Genomic DNA, 22923 nt, shown 5'->3' on the forward strand with positions numbered 1-22923 from the left:
ATGTCGCTCTATGGAGCGATTGTGGCAAATCGTGCACAATGTAGCGCCCGTGCTATCCGTGCTGGACAGGATACGCCGCTGACGCAGGAAAAGTTTTATTCCCATCAAAGAAGCAAGCACATCCCACCGTATTTGATGGACGATTGCCGCCTGTGTTCTGTTCATTTGATGGATCTGGTCGTTTTTTTTCTCTCTCTCTCTCACACTCTCTCTTTCTCTCCCCATTATATTTATCCATCTCAAACCTCTATAAAGGCACACTGTTTCCATTATGTTTTCAATCGACCAGTTCCTGTGTATGTCTGTGTGTGCTTCCACTCAAAAGTGCGTTAAAAAATGAAAACTGATGGGTGTATTTTACACACCAAATGGACTTGGCGGGAGTTTATTTTTTCACTATTTTTCCACCCATTATTGCTCGGGTCCAGCCGATTTCACTCAACCAGGTGGCACAGTTTAAGCTTAAAGCTTGGTCCCCACTGCTTCGGACACGCATGAATCGCGCCACGCATTATGTATGCACGCACGGCTCACCCGGCCCCCTGCGTCCAATTTGGCAAAATGGTGCAAAAGTGTGAAACGATAAATGTCAGCATATTTCGACACGCCCACAATGAATTAATTATTCGCCGTTGCCGTTTTTTCGAGCTGGGTGAACACCTCATCGTGGCAGAGTTTTAATTCGCAAACCCATTTGCGAGATTGGGCCCGCGCTGGTTAAAGTTTAAATAATCGAAACAATATCGTTTGTTCGTGACGGCGGTGGAAAATGGCGGTGTATCTAAGAGCTGCATGTGTTGCTGGTAGCTGGTGGTAGCTAAATGATGATAAATTGTTTCCATCATTGGGCTAACACGATGGGCGTGAATTTAATTCCTGTTTAAGCAGCTTCAAGTTCGGTTCGAGTTCGGGTCACGCAAGTCGCAGTAATGTCGCATACCACTAATCTCTAAGTACCGAACCGCAACACCGGTTCAGCCAAATCGTTGCTGAAATTGATCCCAAACGCGATACGGTCCGATAGTCGAACAGATACGACGATAAGAGCATTCCAGCACAGCCACTCTGCCAGCGAGCTAATACATTAATACCGTGCTAAAGTCCCCTTGCTCATCTAATATCCATGTCAATGCACATCAGCACACTCGCCGGTTGCCCAATTGGAGATCTCTCAGGACAGATTTTGCACGGACAGGCGGACTCATCGATTGCGTTACGGTTTGAGGCTCCCTTTTACGCAGCGAGTCGGTTCTTTGCGAGTATTATCTACGGGATTTTCGTGTAGGTTCCCCTTATGTTCCGGTGAGCTGTACCGGGATGACCTCTTGCCCGCTTACCCGGTAAGTTGATCTTTTGATCAGCTCTGGAATGTCCGTGCGCAATGCAGATGGTTCACCATGTGTGTGTGTGTGTGTGATGTGGTTTCGAAGAAATGCTGGTAAGAAGATGTATCTAAAACATCTAAAGGCTCAACCGAGATGGGATAGCGTTTGAAGTCGTACACCGAAACGCCACCACGCTATGACGCACAGACGTATTCACTGGGGGGTAAAACCCGTGTTCGGGCTGTGTGTGTTCGTTTGGATTAATGGGATCGGTTTACTCGGACGACAGCAGGAATCCCCACTATCTCTAAAATCACCCCTACCGAACCGATTACGCCATTTGCGTATAATGTTAGTTTTAAATGCGTTTTGTATGAAGCTGTAACACACTTTCCCATTATTCTCATTATTTGCAGTGCGACCGCTGTCGGTACGGTTACAGGGTAAAAACCGACCCCTGTCGGCTAACCACACGTATGATCTGCAGTGCGAAGTGCTCGGTTCGCGCCCAGCTCCAACCATTACCTGGTGGAAGGGAAGCACACAGATGCGTGGTCACCATGAAACGGTAAGTAGCAGATGGTGTCCATCTTTTATGAAGTCTTTCATGTTTCAAATGAGTCCAGCACTCCAGCAAAGCATTGTGCGTATTAGTGTAGTCTTACTAGCTTTGTGTTTGAAACCGTACGGTTGTCTCAATTTACTATTCATTAAAATCTGTACATGAAATCAGAGCAATTCTCTCAAGGAGCTACTCAATTTAAATTACCCTTTGGGAATTCATCCTACTTACACTTCAACCTTTGAAATCATTAAGACCGTTAGTTTCGTTTTTTGTCTATAAAGCATATGACTTCATAGCAGGCATGTCTTGATTAGAGATTTGATTTCTGGTGTGCACCCACGACTCCGAAACCACTAGTTCCGCCTGTAGTTGTAGCCGTCCGGAGACATTTAACTTCCGGTGCACTACAGATCGTTCTTTCTAAAAACACCGGTTCGAGTCAGCAGTAGTCAGAATCGGAGATGAATAATCTGTCCACATTAACATTGCACCAGGCGTCTCCGAGTGACTCCAATCGATTCCGGACGACTCCAGACGACTTTGACTCCATTCGACTCCGATCAACTCCGGATGATTCCGACTCTAGACACCTCCGAACGACTCCGGGCGATTCCAAACGGCTCCGGATAGTGCTGGGCGGACCTATCTTCTGGAGTCGGGTCCGAGATGTTCGGTGTCGTATTGGAGTCGACTCCAGATGTTTGCCAACTTCATCCATCACTAATCGTGATACTAAATATTGCAAAATACAAGCTTCCCATACAGTATGGCTGCCATTCCTTCTATCGGTAAACGAATCAGTCAGAATCTAGAATTCTAAAATAGAAATGAAAGTCGGGACTGTATGAAAAAAATGCTCCTGGATATATTGAAGAATGTATTACATTCAATTTTCAATCTGCGTTCGACTCGACTGTACATCCTAGCTTTGAGATGGTTCCTGTATTATTTACATTTTAAAATAGAAACAATCATTTTCCTATCATTGGATTCAGATAAAACTATGTCCAACTGACACGAACAACGTGCTACGAATACCGTTATTGTCTATTTAAACCGAACGATAGCAGATAAGTAATACCGCTAGCCAAATCTAGCCTTTGATGTGGTACAGACACAACTGCGGTGGGAAGCCAAAGTGAACCGACCAACACAACATAGAAAACCGCGATTCAACCGTGTTTTTTTTTTGTCGGTCGGGTCAGCCTGACACACGCAACTTGGTTTATTGCGATTACAATGCATCATGATGAGTTTGGTCCATTAGTTGCGCTTCCCACCGCTTTGCTGCATCTGCCCACTGTTCAACACCACTCGGTCTCGTGGATGGCCACGTTTGGGTTAACAAATTTGCGGTTGCAATCCCGGAACTCCCCTCTTGACACCATCATTATTAAACATGCAAGCGGGGGAGCAAGAGTAACAATAAAACGCGCACTTTATTGTCATGCTGGGCGAGAGCTGTACGAGGGCTGTGTTACAATATGGTTATATGGTTGATGTTTTTGCGTTGCTTTGCACCCAACACCCGGCTGTGACATTAGTTAGTGTTACGGCTCGGAACGGCCAGATCTAAACCACAGCCAACAACGGGGTGAAGGTGTGGAGAGGTGTGTTTGAACGTGATTGAAAAACAAAAAAACAACAAAAACAGATTAATCTGACAGCTAATGGTGAGTGTGTTTTTTTGTTATTTTTTTAGCAAATGATTAAAATGTGCAATAAGGGTGAGTGCGAATGCAAGCTTTGATGGTAATGGGGAAATGGTCAGCTTTTGACCGTCAGATAAAAGATATCTCATGCGGCGCAAAACACGCGTAAGCTTGCTGTCATCAAAACTAACTTTAAAGAGATAATAAAGTCAGTTATCTGCGCTTAGCAGAAATAAGCTTACAGATGAACTACAGAAACGGAGCGTTTGTTTACTAACACTTAAAATGAAATAATGATAAAACGTGATTAAAATCGAAACACATATTGATAATAATAGTAAATATAGCATAGTAACATGTGAAATCAACCATTTGCTTACAACAAATACACTAGAACAGCCTAAAATAATGAAACATTTCATGTTGGATATGGGTATTAATTTAAAATATGGGGCCCTTTCCGTTTTAAGTTCGTAGGCTGAAATTTCAGCCTCTCAACTGTTTGCATTGTTTAGCAGTTTTCGAGCAGCTATCTCAGTGGGTATAACAAACAGGTGGGCTTATCCCAAGGTGTGTGAATTCAGAAGGCTGATTTTTATCGCGTGTGCTTCCGAATGAAAATTTTATTCAAATGACTGTTTTGTGTATTCGTCAAGCCTCCAGAAAGCTTGTTTGAACAAAAGTGTTCCCCCATCCTGTCAAAAAGTGATATTTAAATTTGGTTATAAAAAAACTTGCTATGAGATCACCTGGACTACATACACTTTGATTCTGGATTCCATCACCTGATTTCTTTAATGCACCTTGGTGGTAAACACCACCTTTTTTTGCCATGTTTTTAAGCAGGTACTCGAATCTAATTCTAGCTTTGAGGCTAGAATAATCTAGCAGGTTAGTTTTGTGTGTGGTTTTGCCAACTGTCAAATTCCATACAAAAAACTGACTAGAATTGTGAAGGGCCCCTATGTCAAACGTTCATGTTCATTTCAAAAGCTCGCTCAATTGAATTTCAAAGCTCGTATTATTTGCCGAAATGCCGAAACAACCAAACTTATTACCTCTTGGTTTCAGACCGCTTTCAGCCGCACACAAAACGAATAGTGAATTATTCTTTCAACCTCTCCATAACTCCAAACCACCCCGTAACATTTAACCTTTTTGTTCACTCTCTCGCGCTCTCTCTCTCTCTCTCTCTCTCTCTCTCTCTTTTTCTCTTGATTGTTCCCTCCTCGATGGTAAATGAGAGTGGGTGCGTTGGTAAAGTGCGAACCTTTCTAACACGTTGGTTTGGTTTTTTGGTTTTAATTTGCATTGTATTTCATCACACTTTGCGCGGCCAGGGCAGATGGTCCGGCCGCGTGTCGGTTTCATGCCGTCGTGGCTGTGGTTAAAAATAATGATCAACTTTCAATTTACTTTCCCAAACCCCTTTTGTTTCAACAACGGTCAGCGTGAAACCGCTCGGGTCCGACACGGATGGTGTGGCACGGGTTGGTTTACTTTTTATTAGTCCGTGGCCGCTTGTTGTGCCGGATGCATGGCGTGAAGTAAAGGCTGTGCGTATCGCTACTACCAACATTTCTAGTAACGATGGACATCGTAGTGAACGTTTGTTCGCATTCAGTTTTATATTTTCTCTGGCGTGTGGGTATGGACCGGCTTAGGAAAACGCTTCTTGATTTGTTTTTTTCTTTTTGTGAAACAAATGATGAAACTAATCTAAGGATTTTATTGTTACTTTGTTATCCTATATTACATTATCCATAAGGCTTTTATATTCACTCTTGAAAAAAGGTAAATTATGCATCTACGAAGTGCATAGGACAGTTGTCGATTGCTTGCAGACATATAATTATGATTCCCACTGCTTTTGCGATACGTTGAACGAAGAAACTTGTATTTTAATTTGCCAAATTTACTTGACTGACACTGAAATTGATACAACTTCTGCTCCAATACTTTACATTACTTTCTTTCAACCACTTCAACCCATACAATACCCCTCGCAACTATTCCTATGTCGTACGTCAAAGTAATGTTGCCCGAGGCTCTTTTGCCACACTGACGTTGCTGGAACGCTGGAAGTCGTCTTCTCGTAACGAAACGTTGCCTCCCTATCGTGACACTTTCTGCGACAGAACTGTGTCATCTATGCTGGAATGTCACCGCGCTCTTCAGGTTCCAGTTTCCTGAACTGAACGTGGCCGCAGCACCCTCCATCCTTGTTGGTCGGAGAAATGAGCATGCATTGCTGGCAGTTCGTTTCCTCTTTTTTTGCAGAAAACTGAACCCATTTGCACGTCGTTGCTGTTGCACACGAACTAAAGGGCACGCGGAAGCTCGAGTAGTACTACCCCTCTCCACCCCACTATAACCTGCCCTAGTATCACAGTGGCGGGGGATGACAACGGAAGAAAGCTGAAACGATAAGCAAGATACGGTATAAAAATCACTGCGGTTTTGCGAAAATTGCACGCCAATGTGAAACGAGCCGAGTTGTGGAATCGGGAAAGTGGGGGGGGGGAAAGCCGAAGCACGGTAAACGGAACTGTCGGTTCGATGGTGGGGTACCATTTGCTTCTAGTGGTTTCGTTCCCACCAGTAGAGCGGCACTCTCCCTGCAAAGCGCAGGCAAGCAAAGGAGAGACAGAGACAAATCGGGCGAGGCTCCCGCGCTCAGCGTTGGGGTGTTGATAGAAAATTGCAATTTGTATGCAAATTTCGTCCCCAATAATAACAATAATAATACGAAATTTATTACATTGTGACAGTTTGCACGCAAAAGCGCAAAGGGAATGCAAGGGAAAACAATGCCAACAAAGAGTTTTGGCCGAAGAGAGCTGGTTGGTTGCGTTTGGTGAAATTTGTTCACCGAATCCAAACCAGCAGAGCAGGGTGAGTTCGCTTGGTTTGCATGGCTTTGGTAGGGTTGGTGGTGGTGGTGGTGGTGTCCGTTAAAAGTGACGACATTTGCTCGTCCCTCTTACCACACTGCTACCGCTGGAATGTGCAATAATTTGTGAAAAATGCTAGTGAAGCATCAACAAAAGGAAGGAGTTGCTTCTTCAATATACTTATGCTTTTTGGGGAAATTCTAGTTTGTGGCTTTAACAAAAGGAATTGAATCAAAGGGGTAAAAGAAAATTGGTTGCGAAACTAAACTAATACTAAACAACTAGATGGTTTGTATGTTCCAATCTAATTTTATTATTATCTGCAAAATTAAATAAGACAGTCATTACTTCCTTCTCCCTACAATGGTTTATCTTGACGCAACTGCCAATATAAGTCATTTTGTAATTGATGCTTGATTGATTCTTCTTCGTTGTAACTGATGCTCCCGTAATCTACGAAACAACAGCACTTTCACATCTCAACAAATTGAACAAATATTCAATACAAACACAATCTGCTACTAATGCACGAAGATAATCAAACATATTTACAGAAATGGTTGTAATAGTTCCTAGACTCATGCCTCGATCACGTATGCTCTTTTTCGCTCTCACATTCTCTCCATGTCCATGTTTCAACATCACCCACTTGACATACTCATTATAAAATGCATACGTAATTCTAATCCCTGCCGAACCGGCTTCTCTCCCATTCCAGACCGATCCGGACGGTAACGTCACCGTGTCGATACTGAGCTTCCGGCCCACCATCGACGATAAGGGCAAATATTTGTCGTGCCGGGCGGAGATGGCCGTCATCCCGGATGCCGGCAAGGAGGATGGCTGGAAGCTTGACATCTACCGTAAGTACGCCTCGGGGTGTTGGAATGCCATCGCCTTCACAACCGTTCTCCCCGGGGCGGGGCACATTTAGACATTGATGAAAGCCACGACGTTTCGCAACCGCACAACTCGCCGATGAACTGCCGATTGCGCAGGCCAGCATGGTTGTGACACTGTGCCGATTCTTGGTAGCCGCGTCACAGTCGTGCCACTGTCGGGGTCCGGGGTGTTGTCCCAGCATTGTTGACAGCTTTCACGTCAAACACGGCTTCCCTCATCGCTCCGTTCCGTGTCTGTTGCCGTGTTTGATGCGTTAATTTTGCTCCCGCTGGAGCCCATCGCCGCATGTGAATGTAGATGAAGATAATTAAAAATTCATTACAACCGCGACTGCCTTACCATAACCACAGTGCGCCCTACCCCCTGGGACGAGCCGCAAACTCTCTCGGTTGTCTTTCGCTGTGCGCCTCTATCGTACGGTGTGGAAAAGCGTCCATCCCTTCTGGCTCATTGCCGGAGCATTTGAATCTCATCGGTGGTGTAGCGTGTAGCACAGCGAAAGCCGTGTTTTCATCCCCCGTGCCCAACACGGCCCCATGGTAAGCTCGACGGGTGAAGAAGGTCTTTCGCGTCTTTCACTGCCCGGAACCGTGGGATTATAACGCCACCCTTCCTACATCTGTTTTTCAATCTCTTGACCTTCTTGGTACGGGTGCGCGATGAAAACCGTGTGGCTTTGGCTCCACCCCGAGGTGCCGGTGAAGTGTAGCGTTGCGGAACCTTAATCAAATTTGCGACCATTTGTAGGTCGATTGTTTCCCTTTTTTAAAACCCATCTCAACGGTGGGATTGCCCACCACGCTCATTCCTGCGCAGGGTTGGGAAAATTCCCACGCGTGTAGCGGTCAGCCGGAGTACGAAGGGGTGGGTTTGCACACTGCTGCTCAACCCTTCCGGGACAGATTGGACACTTTCCCAGCAAAATAGCAGCGAGCTCGCTGTCACTCAGCGTGCCACGGTTTGGTGGCGGTACCGGCGGTACTGGCGGATCGACGCCGGGCGGTGGTCGTGTTGCGGGACCGGGTATACGGGTGTAACTGTCATGTCTGTCATCGCAGTACGCCTCGGTGTCATTAGGAGACCGATTCCAGCGACGTCGGCGTCGTTTGTTGCTATGCAGGGAAGAGGGTTGTGTCGTTTTTTCTCCTCTCTCTCTTTCTTTCTTTCTCTCTCTCGCGGGAAGGATTCATTGTTCGGAAGGTTTTGCGATGCGGTTCCATCGTGCTTCCGTCTGCCTGCGTCTGGTGCTGTTGATAGGTTGTACTAATTCGTTACGGGCCATGTAACAGACGTTTTATGCGTTCCAGCATGATGGTGTGTCTTTTTCTGTGTTTTTATGCTTTCCAGATTAAACGGGTTTTCAATGTAACTTTAACGTTTGTTAATGTACAATCTTTTGCTTCAACTTTGTGCATTGGAAATTAAAAAAAAGATTGATTTAATAAAACGATCTTGCAGCGCACTTTTGAGAGTTTTTTTCGTTGCAAATTTTACTAATATTACTTAATTCAAAACAATGTCTTCAAGCACACTAGTCCTAATTTCACAATGTTTAATGCTTGTTTTGAAAAACGATTTACTAACCTTCAATTCACCATCACCATGGTGCCCTGTACCTTGCGCATGATATCAAAAGATCCTTTTTCGCTGTAATCCCAACAGCACGCGCGTTTCGGGTGGAAAATAGCTAAACATTGCCCTTCCCTCTCTTGCCCTTCTTGCCCTTGGGGACACTCGTTTCTTTGGCCCTGCAGCATGCTTGGAATGTGTAATGTGCGTCCCACATTTCGCTGTACTGTCCCAGACGGCTCGGATGCTAATTATAAAAAAAGGATGAATACTGTACAATTCGAAAGGATACACACCGAGTAAACAAATCTCCTGTCTCTCTCTCTCGCTTCCCAGCGGGCATCTTTTGTCCGCCCTCGGTCCCATCCTGCCCGGGCCCCGGCATTGAGGATAATACCTAAATCATACACATTCCACACTATGGCAGCTTGTGCAAAATCTCATTTGAAGGAAATGCCGCAAGGAAATCTACTCCCGTGCACAACCCGCCCCACCCACCTCATTACATCCGGCTGCCCGGTGGTTCGTTATTTTATACCCACCCCTTCCGGGCATGGCTTGTACCTCTTTGTGTTTGTGTGTGTGTGTGTGTGTGTGTGTGTGTGAATGTGGCATCATTTAACGGGAGCCTCGCCATACTCTGCCTGAGTGAGAAATAATACTACGTGGATAAACTTGTTACAGCGACGGCATCAAGTCGGTGGAAAAACAGATATTAAGCGTGAAAGTGGGGAGTGGGCTTAGCTTATTATTCAAGTTTATGGTTTTATAACGGAATCAAACATCCCGAGGACTTTCTGGGGTGCCGCTGTGCTGTCGCCGTTATTTGCTTCCCGTGTGGCCGACCAGCGGACGCACATTAGCGGCACTTTCTCATGATTTATTCATGGCTGTCTGGTTCGGTACTTTTCTTGCAAGCGCGCTAATGCGTGCGGTACCACCCCATCGATAGCTAGGCGAACTTTAAACAAATTTGTTTTTTTGTTTCCACAGACGATGAAGCTGCAGTGCATGGACAGTTCGAGTCATGCGATATAAGCAATCGATTTTGTACGGGGTTTTTATTAAACCGGTAAAACATATAGGAAATATTATCTACCCCAACAGCTTTGCTTAACGGTCGAACTGTTTGGGGCGAGTTTCATATTAATTAAAACTCGACAAACCCTTTCGTTTAAGGCCCCTAGGAAAACTCTCCACTACACATGCCCCAACATCTTTCAATCTCTGCTCAAACGCAAACACGCAGTGCACCCGTGCCCGTACGTGAAACGGCGTTATGAAAGCTCATATAAACTTACTACACGGCACTTTTTTGGACCTGTGGAAAGTTATTCATCGTTCACCGTTTCATAGGGCCTCGGCCAACACTGAGGTGACGCGGGTAGTTTCGTGCCAAAAGCAGTTGCAGCAGCACCGGATGTGCGGGGCAGTGGGGGGGGGGGGGCTGGCAAGTGAGAAACCAATGCGTAGGTACCAGCCCCATCGAATTTTGGGTTTTGAGAAGCAATTTCGGGAAAGTTGTTAGCTACTCAGCGCTTCTTTGATCTTGAACCGTACCCAGCGCTTAGAAACAGCCCCAGGATCGTACGGTACTCTGACCCTGGTCATGTACAGCTGGACGCATCAAGAATGATCCACGCCTCATCAACCCCACCCACACTTGCTCCACAATCTGAGGGGCTAAACCGTTGAAGACTGCACTCTGTGGCACTCTGCTGTCACCGTTTGGATGTTTGGTGATAGCTTTTTGGGAAAGGAAATTGATGAGTTTGGGTCCGCTATTGGTACGAAATGAGCTCTCACTAGCCTGGTTGATGATTTTGCATCTTTCCCCGTTCCGGTGGCACTATCGGGAGTGGTAGGGTGCTGATCCGTGGGATGGCATACTAATGATTGAGCGAACGAAACATGCGATCGTAGCATCATGCAAGAGCTTACTTAATACATCCACAGTAGCTGTACGATGTGCTGCACACATTTTGCGGAACTCAGATTAAATTAGTTTACTGTATTTATTAGCCTTTTCAGCCATGTTTTGTAACATAATTTTGGGACGACTTTAAACCCGCCATTGTGAGTAGTCACCGTTGCAATGAGTGACGTTTTAAGTTATATTAAACGTTAATTAGCAATAGAAGGCAGTCGTTTTCATTGAACAAAAAAAGCACATTTCACTTGCTAATCCTAAAAGACCAGGTGGCCGCACTCTTTTCTACCGGCTTTCTAGTAATAAACATGTTCACTTTATCGTTTAACTGGCACCAATCCCTTTGACGGCAATGTAAAGAAAAGAGAAAAAGACCCCAAAAAGATGTCCCACAAATGGCTCTACCCTGTACAGATTGCGCAAAACAATGCATCGCACTTCCTTACGATACAATTATCCTCAGCTGTGGCATTACCCCCTCGAAGCTTTAGCGCAAACAAATGTCTTCCTTAGTTTCTTACCTGCCCTGTGTGAAAGTTCACCATCGGGGAGAGAGGACCCGGCAAACCCGTGGATGCTAAACAACAGCTAAAGCACATTTTTAATGCCGGATAAACATTCTTTTCATGCTCGCTGCTCAACTCAACCCGGATCCTCTTAATTCGGTGCACTTTTTTTTATAAGTCCTTGTACACTCTTCATCGTCCCCCCCCCTCCAACTACAACTCCGAGACGCGTGGGAATTTTCCCCATTGCTTGTGTACAGGAACAAAAACACTTCCCCACCGCACCGAAAAACAACCTTTTAACCATTTTAAATGGTCACCACGTATTCGTTTGTTAATTAATTTTACAACTATCACGCCCTCGCTCGAAAAACTCCGCTCGGGAGTGTACTTTTTGTGTGTCTCTTTTTTGTCAGGAGCAGTCCTTTATTTTCAACCCTCTGTTTTTTCCTGTTACTTCTTAGTATTTATCGTCCACCCTACTAACCCTTTCACTCTCTTGCGCGCCGTTTCATTTGCAGACGTTCCCGTGGTGACGCTCGAGTACGGTACGAACTACAACTACACCTCCTCCATCCCGGAAGGGGTCGACGTGTACTTCGAGTGCAACATCAAATCCAACCCGTGGGTGTACAAAGTGATCTGGCGTCATTACGTAAGTGTTTCCGGTGTCCGACAGTAGCGCATGACCATGGCATGGCAACCAGAAAGTAACTTCTACTGATTGTAGAGTAAGAGACAAAAAGCACACACACACACAAACGATACAACACAACCTGTAAGGCACACGGTGAATATCTCATGCAAGGGATGGGGAGAAGAAAAATTAAATGCTACCCCGTGGCACACATAAAAACAAATTAATCCTTATGTTTTATGATGAAGCAACCCAACACTCACCAACTCCTGGTGCCAAGCGACCACTGTAGCTGGACAGGGCAGGAAAAAATGATAGGAAACTGCCCGGTTTTTTTTTTGCTGTGCGTTCGCATATACAACCCAACAGGAGGGAAAATCCCCGCAAGCCCCCTTACCAAAAGGGTCATCACTTGCCACTGACCCTGATGCTGCATGTGTCATCCTAATGTCTGGATCGTCTGGCAGAATGATACATTCGAGCGTGTGGTGCAGGCGCCTCTACCCCCCCCCCCCCCCCATTATATGATGTCGTTTGTTTTATTACGAATTTGCCCCATCCAGCAACCAGTGCCCCATTCGGGTGATGGTGTACGGGTGGGATAAATTGCGTTTTCGCTTGCAGTGCCGGACATGGCCGATTCTACCAAAACACAAAACGATGGTACGATGGTTCTTTGGTAATGACCTCCACTACTAATGCTTTTGTTGCGAGTTGCTGCCTTTCCCGCTCTCTTCACTGTCAGCCAAACATCGTTTCATTTGCCTTCCATCGAGTTGACCTTTACACACTTTCCCACTGAAATCGTGGCAGCGACAACAAGCGAAACAGTACATGTAAAACGGAAATGGGACTCAACAACAAAAAAACGTACACATAGGGCAAATAATGGGGCCTAAATGGAGAGGCCAGTGAGCTAGATACCAAAAAGTGCCAGCGGTCAAAGTGATGCGTAACACTAATTATCTTCTTTTATTGCCACGCTGGATGTTATTAATTTAGAGAGCTATCTTGCGACGGTTGTCGTACATTTACCGACGGGTATGACAGGACAGGACAAACAGGCACTGCTATGAATTCATAGTCCCTGGAATCATCGTTTTTCGGACAGGAACGTATACGAACGTCTCCCACCACGTCCTGGCGCGATGAAGCTAACCGGGGGGGCGACTAATTTATCCGTGGCACAGATCTTAGGCAAACGTTGGACACGGGTAGCTTCCGCTGGGGGCCGCCAGCACGGAAACCGACTCCCTATCGCAGTTTGGCATTTTGCAAATGAGCGAAAGCGATCGGTTGGGACGCAAAACCAAGCCAAGATGTAGATTAACACTTTGACCGCCGGCCTGACGTCACAGTTTGCGAGTGAGCACGTAGCGCATGACAAGAGAGCGATGAGAGCGACAATTGTTCGTGCGACTATTATCACTCTTTTGTTTCATTTCGATAACGGCGTAGCACATGTCGTTCTCGTTCTCTCTTTCCTACCTCATTCGTTATCAAGAGAATTGGTGAGCGTCAGATACAGAGCTGAGCGGTGAACAAAGCCGTCGTGCGATTTCATATGACGCGGCGCTTAAAGTGTTAAGTGCGTACCAAATTAAACGGCTCCGAAGCGAAAGGTCGTCATAATTATTTCACTCTTAAAGGCGCATTTTGTCGAGGGGAGGTGCCCTGTGTGTGCTGTTGTTCTCTTCTGTCCTTCCCTTATTTTTGAGGTTTGTCCTTTGTTTGGAACATTTTTCCGTCGCCCTGTTAACCTCACAGCGGAAATGCTCCGTGACCGGAAGGGACGGTTGTTTTTTTCTAAGGTTTGTTTCTGAACAATGTTTCATCTTGAGCAAGGCCATACGGGTCATTTTTCCTTTTTCCCAGCAACATCCAAGAAACATTGCCAGAAGAAAATAGAAGAAAAAAACTTTGCTTGGTTATAAAATCGACCAAATACGCCCTCTTGTAGTGTGCAATAAAAATGGGACATTCTTATAATTTTTGGGCTAGCAGCTTTTGTAGCTAACATTCGCAATGCTGAGACAATTTCGCCACACACATTTACTTTCATTGCGTTGCATCATTTTTCTCTTTCTCTCTTTCTCTCTCACTTCCCTGCAGGGCAAGGAGCTGGTCAACAATCCTTCCGAAGGCGTTACCGTATCGAACCAGAGCCTGGTGCTGCAGAATGTGAGCCGCAACCGGGCCGGACAGTACACATGCGTCGGCAGCAACCGGGAGGGCGACGGGGAGAGCAACCCCGTCCATCTGGACATAAAGTGTAAGTATGATGATGGTATTGTTGCCCCGGCCGTCCCCCTGCCCTGGGCTGCTGATTATGCTGATTATGCGTACGTCGTTTACTGTGCTGCCGCAGTGATGCTGCAAACAGGCGAAGTGCTGCAGGGCCCCCGTGTATGGTTGTGTTGGCAAAAAAAGAAAAGAAAAACAAAATGGAGCGAATGAGGGAATCTGCCGGTCATTTGCAGCACATGCCTACGGGTTTGAATTTATTTATTTCGCTGTTCTTATTTGTGGGTATGGATGGACGTTTGAAAAGAATGCCTCCCAATGAGCATAATGTTTCACCGATGAGGGGTTAAGCCCAACATGAGATCCTCTTGAAGAACCTATTAGTAGAAAATGAAATGAATAGAGATTTTGGGCATTATGCAGAAGAAGTAAAGCATCAATAGGTGCATGAATGATGGACGATCCGAGAAGAATTGAAAAAGAGCTCCTTTACGATGTATTCAAAGCCTGCAAGGATCGTTGGAAGTTGGTTGTGTATGGAACCTGTTCCCTGGTACTGATAAAGTAGAAACAAATATTAGGATTTATTCTTAACTTTAACTGTATAAGGAAATCTTCCTTCTACTTTTCTTAACCATTCCAAATCATTCTTCTTGTTTTGGGCTGAAATGTATGATCAATCTCAATGCCTAATTTAAAACATTTAAGTTATCAACTGTGATAGTTATTTCAGTTTAGTTATTTAGACTAATTTATTTATTTTTCTTACTTTCTTTCTTATGGACATATCTTCATTTTTGGCTATTTCTAAATTAGTAATTTTTCAAGCGTTTTAACTTACTCTCATAAACGATTGTCCCAAAGATACTTCGAGCGAATAAAATAGCCACAAACAAAACACAAAAAACCAACCATCATTCTTTCAGTAAATTTACTAAAGCATCCAGCATACTGGCAAAGCTTTTGCTCGCATTGTCAGAGTGGATTACTCCAACGCTGCCCGCCGCGCCTCCCGGAGGCTGATCATCCCGCACTCAGAGGTGAAGGGTTTCTTTGTTTATTACATTTCTTGATTTTTCATCGCACTACGAACTAGGATCAACCAGAACCGTTCGTTACGCACGGGGGTTTCTGTTCCTGCGCAACGGTCCTTTCTATCGTGCCACTTCAAAGTACGAGAGTGTCGCCGCTCTTCGCTTGATGGTACACTTTTTCTGAAGACACAATTTTCGTCCATTTTGCTCCTCCACCATCAACACTGTCCGTGCTTGGCGTGCTCTAGGATGTACCATTTCATTCGCCCATTTTCCACCAAACCCGGGCAGACCGATGTAGCGTCCAAAAAGAAAAGCGCGTTGAAAGCTTCAGTGAGTTTCTTAATTAGATTTGTGGTGTTAAAAAGGATCGTCTCTATTTGATGCTTACGGGGCCCTTTCGCTGGAGCTACAATCTATCTCTCCCGCGGCGCTAGGATAAGGGTAAGGGAGTCCGGCTTTGGATGACCGCACCGACACAGCCACCTGTCCTGCCCTGGCGATGGTACCCGGCTTTCGGGTGGGTTCGGCAAGACTTTGGTGCGTTCCAATGACGACGACGACGACGACGACGACGACTATTTCACATCAAAACGACCATCGACTTACGGTCGACCACACGCCCATCGCCCCGCGTAGCCTTTAGCGCCCCTCGCAATCGAGAGTGGAACTCACGGGCAGAAAGCGAAAGAGCGAGCAAAAAAACAAGCCCTGAGATGCGAGACGCTTCTTCCGGCCCGGGCCCCAGTAGTGGTGTGGCTGGTGTGAGTTTAACGTGGAATTTTAATTTTGATAGCATCAGCTTCCGTTCACCATTTGGCGTTCCGGCAGGCAGAGGCAGGAGGCGATGTCTACCGGTCGACACCGACGGTGCGACTCTTGAGATGGATTTATGTTTGCGAAAAGAAGCCTCGGAGACGGGTTTTGTCGTGATCCCGGTGAGTAAGGAAGAAGAAGAAAAAAAGGAACCCATTTCCTGTGAAGGCGAAGCCACAAAAAGCGGCAGCATTTCGTTTCGGTGTTGGCTTCCGTTGCTGTTTTTGCGCCGGGTGATGGCAGGAATCCATCCATCCAGCGCTGAGAATGGGACCTTTTTCTTGCAGCCTGCGACAGTGGTGTGGAAATGTGTGCCTAGCATCCGGGCGCTGCCCGCATCATTTGTGCCGTGTGCCGTTTGGCAGTGCGTGCGTGGTACCGAAATGAAATTATTCTTCCATTCTTCTCGTCGAGCGACGGTGTGACAATGTCTCCCCGTTAAGGTGTGGAAGGTGTCGCGCGATAAAAAGCATTGCAAAGAAAAAAAGAAGACACCAACCGATGTCACGCAGAAATTAAGACATCTGGAGGTGAATTAACAATTCATCTGTCCCTTTTTGCAATGGTGAACTTTCTTTTGTACTTCCTCTTTTTTTGGTAGTTGTTTAAGGATGAGCGTCTTAGGGGTTCTTTTGGTTACAGATGCCACAAAACAAGAAGCGTAAGAAAAAAGGTTTTTATTTATTTATTTTTGATGTTGAAAAACTCAGCATAGTTTCATGTTAAAATGGCAAAAAGCGATACTTTGTTGAACTACATTAAGCTGAAAACATTCCTCACTGCATACGTACTTGACATTGCGCTTGTCGCAGCACTTTTCAGTCCATTGATTTTCATCTCAAATGGAAAGGATTGAAAAAATCCGTATAAATCTTAAACGTATACTTAAGGATTGTATAGCTGGCTGTTACCTTTCTCAGAAAATCCTTCTCCAAAGCAATCCCACCGTTTTATCTTTGCCCTTTTTTTGCACTCAATTCCGTCATACTTTGGCTTCGCAACGGTTAGCCGTAACGTTTGTAAGTTTATCGCAAACCGCCGCATAACATCGCTGCAGCTCTTCGCTTCATCTAGAAATTGTTTCCCCTTCTTCCTTGCGTTGACTTTGCTCATTGAGTGGAAAATAAAAATCACAAACTAATGCCCAAGTGGGCGGAATTTTCACATCACGCTTCAAGTGGCGATGGCAGTGGCGCAAAGTAGCCAAACGATGGTATTGTTGGCATTTTATGGGTTTTCATAACTTTTCACGTGGAAATATTTTGCTTGCGGTATGAAAAATTAACTCCCCTCTCTCGATATGCTTGTTAACCGAACCCAATATAGTGTGAGTGCAATAGTACCGTACCGTGTGCCATCTCACCATGCAAGCAAAGCAAGAAAGGAAACGTAACACCATATGGTCCAGATGGTCAATCTATCACACCAGCCTCGGCACAAGGACGGCCGAGGCTTACTGTTACTTTTGAAAGTCAACCTCCACTATTGTTCAAACACTACCCCAGTAACGGGCACGCCCGAAGAAAACGGACGCGCTGCTACGCGCTTATCAAGCGCTGACATGTGGCTTTCTTCCCTAAGGGAACACGCATGACACCCCCGTTGGTCGTGTGGTGGGTGTGAAAAATTTAGCACACGTTTGCTCCTTTTTCCCCCTTTAGCCCTATCTTCTGCTTGACGAGCTGTGCAACGTGACGACACGCTCGTGTCGCACAGCCAGTGCGCAACAAGGAGTGGCGCAACCGACACAGCCCGCTCACAGCACGGCACGGGATGAAAATAATGATTACTGGGGATGCGAAGGAAAACAATCAATTTTATCGCCCAACGACAGCAGCAGCAGCAGCAGCAGCCGCCACCGCCGCCTGCACAGTAATGCCACAGTGACAATGGATCGATTTCGGAGCTGATTCTATTTGTTCCGGTGTGGAGCGAAGATGGTAGGGAAGCACCAGAGCCGGAAGTCAGCGCAATATCCTCTGCAAAGCATCCCATCAGGGGTGGCATTCCCGTGCCAACGGTATCCTCATCAGGCGTACCATTCTTTGGCCCCGTATCCGTTTCAGCGTACCGAGTGTGTGTGTGTGTGTGCTGTCGGTGAGCAATAATGGGAACCCCTTTTGCAAGCAACCCCATGGCCTGAAGCGTGCACACAAACTGGGCTACCATAGCATTCCAGCTTCCGGAAGTTGATTGAATTAACACGGCACCCACGTGAAGGGCGAGAGCGTGAATGAAAGGGAATTTAGCACCCAACACACGGCTTGCGTGCTGTTTGGCTGATGTTTTCTTCTTCTCACTCGCGCGAGTTGGAAGGCAAGCAAAACAAAAGAAATCATCTCCCTTCGCTACATTACGCTAACCGATATGGATTGGATTTCTACTACTGTTACAAACTGCTTCCCACCTCTCTCCACAGAAATGAGCCCATCAGCTAGGGGGGTGCTGATTCCATGTTCAGCGAAGGGAACGATTGTGTGGCCAACGGTGCGGATAAGTGTTTTCCATGCAGCTGCTCTCTTAATATAGAGAATCGGTCACTGACACTGCAACTGCTTCAAGGGAAAGAGGAAAAAGCTGGGATTAACGTTTGTGTCAGATTACATTTTAAGATATTTACAGCCTTGGACTATTTTTGGAGCTTCCTTTTACTCTTCGAAACATCACATGAAAATGTTTACGTTACAGAAGTTATAAAATCATATTTTCAAAGAAGTCATGGTCAGGTTAAAACCATCATTTAAACTATCTGACTTATACTTATATGTTTTTTTTTACTTATGTCGCAATATTACACATTCCCACAAAAAAGCATTCTTCAACAAGTAAGCGCTCTTGAAAGCTCTTAAATGGTTGGCGCCTTGAACGATCTACCTTTGATGTATCTCAGGTGATATATATGATGATATTAGTATTTGTTATTTCATTTCATTTCATTTATTACTTCCAATATGTCTGTGTATGTGTAACATTTATCTAACAGTTTTCTGTAACCATTCTTTTCGATCTATTGTTATTCTCTATAACAATTGAAAAATGGCTCAATCTCTCTTCAGAAAGCATCCTGAAACTGTCAAACTTTTTTTTTGTTGCCTAACCTTTAATCAAATCATTTCGATTTCATTAAATCATGCACAAAGTCAACCACGGCATACATTTTTAATTCGTACCTATTTCAAAAATCATAACCTTCGTCGATTTTCAAACCAACTTACCGACCTTTTGCCAATGATGTGCTACCACCGCGTTCAGCGCATTAGCGGGGAGCGTGGCCCGTATCATTTTGAGATTTTCATAAAGGATTACAAAAAGTTGTTCGTTTAATTTTTAAACAATCACTACACCCTCATTCACTCCTGACAGCATCCTTTCGAGCGAGCTAATGAAATCAAAACAAAGTTTGGTACCGCCCGGCTTCTCTCTCTCTCTCTGCTGTGCGCAAAAGCACGGGCACTGTCAGTACAATTACCCACCAGGGAGCGAAAGCACGCTTTTCTACGCTGGCCCTATGAGACCATTCCCTTCCTTGCGGGGCTGCTTCATGCAGCTCTCGGAAAAAAGCTACACCCTAAAGTTTATTAAATTTTGCGCTAATACTCATTATAACTCGATAAAGCGAATAGTGTGAGTGAACCCGATGGGCCGGGCAGCTAGGATGTTGCCCCCCAGCGCATGTTGCTGAAACCATCTAATTGGATCATTAAGATCGACATCATTTCTACATTAAACCCAAATCATTTTCGATTAGAAAGTCAACGTGAACGCGGGTCCTAAGGAACATTCCCCCTTCGCTATCCATTTGGATTTTTTTTTGTTCCTGCTGTTTCCACCCTACACTTTTTCACACTTTTCCCAAACAGTTTAGTTTAATCCGTTGCGCTTATTCTTTTCTCTATCTGCCTCTGCCGGGCCGATGCCTAATTGAACCGAAGCGCAAAAACAAACTCTCCCTTTCAGCTCGAGTGAAAATGTTAGCCAGCCAGCCAGTAACGAGCGTTGAGTATTACTTTTCAATTAAAACGCTTTCCACCAACTTTCGGGGGGTGGGTGAAATGCTGCCGCTTACAAGGCGGGGTTTGAGGTGTATTAAGTACCAAGTGCTATTGGATGGCCATTTGGTGGATAAAATCTCCATCTCCAATGCCCTGGGTTATCGACGACGTGCCAGCACGCCTTTTGGCCGGTAATTGAAAATCCCACCAGAACCGAGCGGAGCTTTTCCCTTAGCTTTTAAGGGAGTTTCCCTTGTTTTTTTGCTTATTTTTAATGCAAGTATTGCTTTTTTCTGCCTCGTTCTCTTATCTCACTGTATGTTGTTCGATTCCCCCCCGCATACATACACATACTTTGTTGCGGCAGTACTGGCCACTTCTAAATCCTCACCCCTCCCCCCAGCAAACTCCGCTGGGAGCAAAGGAATCGTCCGAAATCTGGCAGGACCGCATCAGTTTCCCATCGTGCATTCGGTAATTGAATAATATCGATGCTACCAGGCATCTGCCTTCTAAATTTAATCCCCCATTCCTTTGCCCCCCCCCCCCCCGTCACTCGGCACCATTAGCGAGAGGAGAAACGGAATTGCCCCGGAAAGGAATTGGATGGTGTGCGATAAGCCGCTGCCTAACCGCTTGCTACTTATCGACGATTTCATTCGCTTTCCCTATCGCGACCGGTACCCGGGTACTGCACGTGCAGGTGCCTCAGCCTTCAAGTCCGGAAAACGAACGAACGAACCGTTTGCTTACGCTACGCTCCGCCTGTCTTACGAACCGATGGAACCGATAGCAGTGCCTTCCTCCGCACATTGGGGAGGGGCGTCGGCTGACTTGACCGGAAGAAGAAGAAAAAAAAAGTACATAAAACCCTCACGCTGCCGAAAGCGAAAGGAAATGCTCGCTGCTATCCGGGGAAAAAATCTTCATTTCAAGCTTTCGAGGTAGCGCCTTCTGCCCCATACTCGCATTGCCAATGCAAAGTGGTCCTACTCGGCCGGAATCTAAATACCCAATCAGGCAAATGGTGCAAACGGTTCATCTTCACACCTTCTTTCGCGAGGCGTTTGCAATGGGGGCCACTTTTGCATACACCCATGCACGCACACTAAGAACTGTTCGTAGGAAGGGACCGTCAGGCCTGTAGTCTGTTGTTTGTGGCGAAAGTGAATTCCAAGGTCTGCTGTTCCGATCGGATCCGATAATAATTCTAATTTTGTGTACTCACCCCCCCGAACACACTTTTTGGTGCACAATTTATGCACTGAGCGTCTACTTCCTTCCTTAAAGTACTTTCTAAATCGACCCGGTTTGTGTAGGGTATTTTTTGCTCACGTTTTTTTTACATTTTTCCCCCATTACAGTTGCTCCCGTTTGTCGACCTGGGTTGGTGACGACGTACAACGTGGGCCGGAATGAGCTGGCGAAGATCGTGTGCGAGCTGGAGGCGAACCCGAGCAACGTCACCTTCACCTGGAAGTACAACACCTCCGTATCGGAGAGTCTCGACATTCCCGCCTCGGAGGTGCTGAGCGATCGGACCAAGAGTGTGGCACACTTTAAGCCGGTGACGGAAAAGGTAGGAATGGTGCAATTTAGTATAAGCAATGGTTTTTCTGGGAGAAATGTAAGTGTAAGAAGGATGGAGAAAAAGCTTAAAATATTTGAGCATAAATTAAAGTGTATTTAAAAGTGATTTTGTAGCTTTATCCAAATATTTACGCTATCTATACTCTTTTTAATTGTCGTTAGCTTGTCTTTAATCTTCTGTTTGCTTAGTATGCACCACGCTCACAATGCACTTCCGAAATGAGCCTGCCTGTCTATTGTCGCCCAATGAAAGCAGCGAAACTAACACCTTCCATTCGTCATACTACTGTAATGTTTTCCACTTCAACGCAACAGAATGCTTCAACACTTCTTTTTCCCACTCTCAAAAGGCTTTTAAAGACGCTATTCGGTGGAAAAGAAAAAAAAACACAAACGGATGAGGAGGGAAAAAAACACGCCGTCTTTGTGTAAAACAAGACACTTTACTTCCCGGGGAACCGTGGTCGTGGCACTCTACAAGGCATGGATTAAACCAACTTCGCCAAACAGGCCTTCGCTTTGACACGCGCGATAAAAGCCTCCTGCACGGTGCTGTAACCCCTGTGGTCGGTGCATGGAAAAGGGGGCACAAGAAAGGCATATCAAACAGTGAAAGAAAATCCTTTTCTAGGGGTTGGCACATGGATCCGGTTGTTTTATCCTTATTTTTCTTTCGCACTCTCTCTCTCTCTCTCGCTCAGAAGCGACCGCACGGGGTCTGTTTGAGCAGTGAGTGGAAAATAATCATCAACCCATGGTACAACTACCACGTGCCGAGAAACCGACAACACCGACACCTATTATGTTTTCAATTATCATAATTTCTTGTTTACACCTCGGCAACCCTTCACAAAGCTGTTGGCCTCGGCCAAGCACAAGGGTTAGGTGTTATGGTGACCAATTGCGGGGAGGAAAACCCAGAAAAAACGCCTTCCTCTGGATCTATTCCGTTGTTTTGCGACAAAACGGGTGCCTAGGGTTTGTTGGCTTGTTTTTGTGCCATTGATTCGCCTTTCTAACCCAACGCCCCGCGAGTACGGTTCGGGTCCGATAGTCCGGTTATCGCTGATAACCGAAATCCTGCGGAATGTTTAGGGCCGTTTTGTTTTTTAGCGTCTCTTTTTGTTTATTTTTGGGGTGTGTTTTTACATTCTTCTTTCCAGCTCGCTAGCTGGATTAGATCTCGTTTCGCGACACGAGTGCTGAAGGCTTTCAACCAAGCCATGGTCCTTCTGGACCTGTCACGCTTCCTTCTAGCACATGACC

The 22923-nt window shown here is 45.7% G+C and overlaps 1 protein-coding gene across 6 annotated transcripts in view; it reads left to right on the plus strand.

Annotated features, from left to right (window-relative positions):
* Positions 1-22923, plus strand: part of LOC1281351 (nephrin) — a 135427-nt gene that overhangs the window by 95818 nt on the left and 16686 nt on the right. For all 6 annotated transcript variants that reach the window (XM_061643712.1, XM_061643716.1, XM_061643715.1 and 3 more), the window contains exons 7-11: positions 1742-1893; positions 7155-7299; positions 11866-11999; positions 14094-14253; positions 21432-21646. In XM_061643712.1, coding sequence (XP_061499696.1) covers positions 1742-1893; positions 7155-7299; positions 11866-11999; positions 14094-14253; positions 21432-21646 — 806 coding nt within the window. The remainder of the gene's footprint in view (positions 1-1741; positions 1894-7154; positions 7300-11865; positions 12000-14093; positions 14254-21431; positions 21647-22923) is intronic.

The sequence above is a fragment of the Anopheles gambiae genome, chromosome 2 (assembly GCF_943734735.2).
Source record: "Anopheles gambiae chromosome 2, idAnoGambNW_F1_1, whole genome shotgun sequence".
Taxonomy (NCBI): Eukaryota; Metazoa; Arthropoda; class Insecta; order Diptera; family Culicidae; genus Anopheles; species Anopheles gambiae.